Source organism: Mchenga conophoros, linkage group LG19 (assembly GCF_057382185.1).
Source record: "Mchenga conophoros isolate Kocher_MC1m ecotype Shallow Benthic linkage group LG19, M_conophoros_male_GT1.1, whole genome shotgun sequence".
In the NCBI taxonomy this organism is placed as follows: Eukaryota; Metazoa; Chordata; class Actinopteri; order Cichliformes; family Cichlidae; genus Mchenga; species Mchenga conophoros.
In genome coordinates this window covers 1514157-1519191 of record NC_140544.1, presented here as the reverse complement: position 1 = coordinate 1519191, position 5035 = coordinate 1514157, and the positions used below count along the sequence as shown (strand labels likewise).

At 40.2% G+C, this 5035-nt stretch overlaps 1 protein-coding gene across 1 annotated transcript; it reads right to left on the bottom strand.

Annotated features, from left to right (window-relative positions):
* Positions 1-519: 519 nt before the first annotated feature.
* Positions 520-4000, bottom strand: cox8a (cytochrome c oxidase subunit 8A). Its single transcript, XM_085257704.1, has 2 exons — positions 3789-4000; positions 520-858 (listed from the first exon to the last, which is right to left on the bottom strand). Exons 1-2 carry the CDS (start codon positions 3903-3905, stop codon positions 763-765), a joined length of 213 nt encoding a protein of 70 aa, XP_085113830.1. The 5' UTR covers positions 3906-4000; the 3' UTR covers positions 520-762.
* Positions 4001-5035: the final 1035 nt, after the last annotated feature.

Here is a 5035-nt window from a genome sequence, read left to right as displayed (position 1 = left end):
TACAGCATGATAGAATTGATCAGTGTAAGGAGTTTTTATACAAGTATTTGGGATAAATTAAGGTTGGGTAAAAGTTCTTTCACAAACCTGTCATTGCTCATGTTTAAGGTGTAGTAAAACTGAAGCACTCTTTATACCTTTGTTTTTTAAGATTTCGTGACGGGATTTCTTTTTACCCCCAGAGTAGGTGGGAAACATCCCACTCACAAAAGAAGAAGAAAGTGTACTTTATTGGTCCCCGTGGGGAAAATCCCTCTCTGCATTTAACCCATTCACTCAGTGAGGCAGTGGGCAGCCACTGGGCGCCCGGGGAGCAGTGTGTAGGGACGGTACCTTGCTCAGGGGTACCTCAGGGTAGCTGTTCAGGGGAATCGAACCCCCGACCGTCCGATCATGGGGCCACCACTCTACCTACCACTGCCCCTGTAAAAATATACACTAGTCTTATATATATTTTCCTTTTTTTTAAGTTAATGTAAAACCTTCATCAAAAACAAACAAATACACAGAAACAGTAACTGTCATTTATAATTTAATTCTGTAACATACTTCTTGTGAGGAATGCCAACAGATATCCATGAACTCAACGCATCAGAGACAATCTTGGGGGAAGTTGTGGAGTGGAACTGTCAGAGAGGTAGAAGAGTTAAACGGTAAAACTTGTTCCATAAGCGTCTCTGCAGTTAGAATAAAAGTGATGGTCCCAAGCTGTCACTGAACACGGACACTGAACATGCCAAGTAAACTCTTAAAATGGCCATGCTACTCTTTCTTCTTGTAGTCCTCCAGATGAGCCAGGATCCACCCCGATGGTCCCAGGATGGTCAGGGAGAACATACCCAGTCCAACAGCAGTTTCCTGGACATCGGAAGGTGAAAGAGAGGGCACATTGTCAGCTGTGAACCCGCACTATCACAAGAGATTTTCTTCTTCTTTTTCTTTTAAGGGGGGGGGGGGGGGGGTACTGCAACAATTCATTGAGTAACTCAAATAATTCAACTATAGAAAAAACAAACAAACCTCAAATTCATTGATGCTTCACACACAGCCCTGTAGCATGCCAATGTCTCAATTTTGTATACATCTCATTTTATTTGACTTTGAATGTTTACATATTTTTGCATTTAGGAAAATATTTTCTTTATTAAAAAAAAAAAAAAAGTAATTTCACTGCAGCACATACACTCAAAGAGTTGTTTTTCTGACAAATGTAGTATGCAGTTAAATGTTTCAACACTGCAATTTCTATAATGGAAACCAATGAGCAGTTCATTCTGGAAGACCTGTTTCTTTTCTAATTTGAATTTTCTTTTTCTTTGCTCACGTCACAAGTAAAAAAGTATTTCCTATCCCATTACTCAATTAATCCATGGAATAACCAATAGATTACTCAAACACTAAAGTAATCGATAGCTGCAGTCAGAGTTGAGAAGGACTAGGGCCTTATGGAGTTGTACAGCATCTCACAAAAGTGAGTACACTCCTCACATTTTTGTAGATATTTGATTAAATCTTATCATGGGACACCACTGAAGATATGAGCTTTGATAGAATGTAAAGTAATCAGTGTACAGCTTGTATAACACTGTAAATTTGATGTCCCTCAAAATTACTCATCACACAGCCATTAATGTCTTAATTGCTGGCAACAAAAGTGAGTATACCCCTAAGGGAGAATGTCCAAATTGCCCCTATTTAGCCATGTTCCCTCCCCTTTGTCATGTGACTCATTGGCGTTACAAGTTCTGAGGTGTGATTGGGGAGCAGGTTTGTTAAATTTGGTGTTATCATTCTCATACTGGTCGCTAGAAATTCAACATGGCATCTCATAGCACTCATAGCATAGCGTGTATCCTCCAGCTTCACTGTGTTAATGTATTTATATTATGCTAACATAGCTGTGTCGCTAGCGATCACATAGCACATCATTATATACCAGCTAGCAAACTTCAGTAACCCTGCAAACATCACTCCTGTCTTCATTTATGTTGGAAGTGATAGCAGAGCTGTACGTTTGAATTCTCTCAAATCTCTCAGTCAGAACATGCTATATCATGTTTAGGTGGAAACTAGCGAGCTAACTTCCTGCTAACTTCTAACTCTGATAAATTTAATAAATTCTGTTTTCATGGATGCCTCGATGTTAAATTTAATTGTTACACCCGGTAAAGCAGCAACGCTGATCATTTTATTACAGATGAAAGAATTTAGACAGTTTTTAACTCTTAGTGACGCCGCAGTGCTCGTTTGACTTTGGGACCTGAAGTGGAGTTTGGACCCAGAAACAGCTAATAACGTCAGACTTAAAGATCGGATTGAAACCAGACACTAGGGCTGCAACGATTCATTGCCATAATCAATGTCGTTGACTGTAAAAAATTTCATCGATGTGTTTTACTCTAAAACGGGGGTGAGCAACTACAGTCCTCGAGGGCTGGCATCCTGCAGGTAAATTCAGACATGCAGTTGTACCGAAAATAATGATACCAAACAAGGAAAAGTCAACAGTTTTTAAAAGTGAAAGATAAAAGGTAAAATCAAAAGTAGTCAAAACCCTTGACCCCAGAGGCTTTATGCTAATTCAGCTCAGAAGCTCTGACATACAGATGAACAGAGGAAGATGTTTCAGCAGTTTGAAAACTTCAGATTGTGAAACATTGCAAAAAACCACTGAAAGTCTTGGTTTCATCTCCTCCTATATCAGTGCTTATGTGGCGATATTGTCTGGGTAGCAACACCTGGATGATCTGATATCCTCATCATCATAATAAATGTTGTTCCAGGTTCAACATTGCAAGTGACCAATCACATTGTTGTGACGTCCCCCTTTTGTGCCTTTGAAAAATCTACTTCACTTGCGAGAATAGAAACCGCTTCTGTCCGCCGATCCAGGAACTTGAATTCTTTGAATTTCAGGATACTTTTCTTTAGTAAACGGTAAGCATTATACATATTGTCCTTACAGAGGCGGTTTCTCTTCTCGCAAGTGAAGTAGATTTTTTGAAGGCGTTTGTTTTTTTGTTTTCACATTGCAAGTGATTGGTCACTTACAATGTTGAACCTGGAACAACATTATTTATGATGACAAGGGAACAACACTAACACATCAGATCGTCCAGCGACACCTATCGTTCAGGAGGATACTGCAGTGGTTTCCTGCGCCTTAATGGCAGGTATAGCAAGGTTGCTGCGATAAGTGAAACGACTACTACAACGGCCTTAATGGCCCCATTACTTCGGGTATACTGGGGCCAGCAGTTGATATAATTTTCGGCGGCGAACATAAAAACAGCCTCGTCGCAAGTTGGAGTGAGCAGAAAGATTTAAAAAAGATGAAAGTTTACTTCAAAGTTTCTTGAAAAGAAAACGAGTCTCAAGCTTGTATAGAGGGAGGTTGTAAGACCTCCCTCTATACGATATGATAGTCTCCGATCTTCTACACACTTGCTTAAACTGACAGAAACGACACCTTAAAACCGGCCGCGCCTCCCACGAGATCCGCGCAAGGTTACATAAATTGAGGCGCACGACCGGCCTACAGCACGTCAAAGCGCGACGCCAAAGCCCCCCATGTAACGCGGGAACGTTACACCCTGGAGTCTCTAACATTATAGAGACTCAGATTAGTTTATTATATTTAAAAAAAAAACACTTACAGTCAGAACAAAAAATACATTAAGCTCCGACCGCTGCACAGACAGTGACCTCGTCAGCCAAGGACAAACCATAGCTGCTAACACATTTAAGCGCGACATATCAAATGTAGTTCGCCGATAGATCAGACTTACAAAGGAGCCGATCTTGTCCTTCGCTGGTCTAGTGTAGATGCTGGCTCTCTGAGCCACGACGTGTCCCCTCAGGACAGGAGCAGCACGGCGGGCAATCACTCCTAGAACTCCAGGCATGTTGACGAATGATGGCTACGAAATGCGTTGGTTTCTTCTCGGCAACAGAGCAGCTCTTCTTCGTCGTCTTCTTCTTCGTGCTGTTAACTGGCCGTTGGCACACAGTTGAACTGGTGCATTACCGCCACCAGCTGGAGCTCATTTAGAACACCTTATATTCTGTTTAATGTCCGGCATCCTGTTTGATTAAGCATGTGTTTGTAGTGGCTGTGATGACCATATATCTCTGAATTTAAAAAAAAACTATTCATAAAATATTAATAACAATTAATAACAGAAGAATAGATAAATAAACAGGCATGAGCAGAGTGACAGTTTTTTAAATTTAATATTTACATTTAATATTTTGAATGTTGTGGTCCAAATTTAACATAATGTTCTGACAAACATTTGGTAAATCATTATAAAGAAAATAAAAGTGGTTCAAGTAAGGATCCTTGGGGTACTCCAACCATATAATCAAGGTAAAGAGATTTCTTACCACTGTTAACAGGGGGCATTAAAATATGACTGAAAAATTATTGTGAACTGTTGGCAAAACATCTGGTTAAACATATGACATTCAGACATTCTCAAAAAATGTGATTTATAGAGCACCAAATCACAACTTAACAGGCCTTTATATTGTCAGGTAAAGACACTGCACAACGCATTGTGGGGAAGATGGGGAAGCTTAACTTTAACAGACTTGTGTTTGCTGCTGAATCATATACTACAGATCCATAATATAACACTGATCGTAGTTGATTAATGTATCTGCCCCTCAAATCCCAATCTATCTAAACTAAACAGCAGACTATATTCAAAAGCCAACTCTCAACATCAGTTGCCTCACGGACCTGTTAACTGCAAGGCATATATGTCATTCAAATAAAAACTAACAACAAAAAGTTGGCAACACAAAGAAAAGCTCCCTTTTAACAGGAAGAAACCTCTGGCAGATCCAGAGTCAGCTATCTGCTGGGGTCACAAATAAAACTGGGACATATGGGCTTCTTCTGTATTCCTCTGTATTTACACATGGACGTGGACATGGATCTGTTTGAAGCTGGCACTGTGAAATTTGTCTCAAAAGCCCATGTGGGCATGTGATGTGGTCTATATCAGCCATAGACCACACACGTATCTAA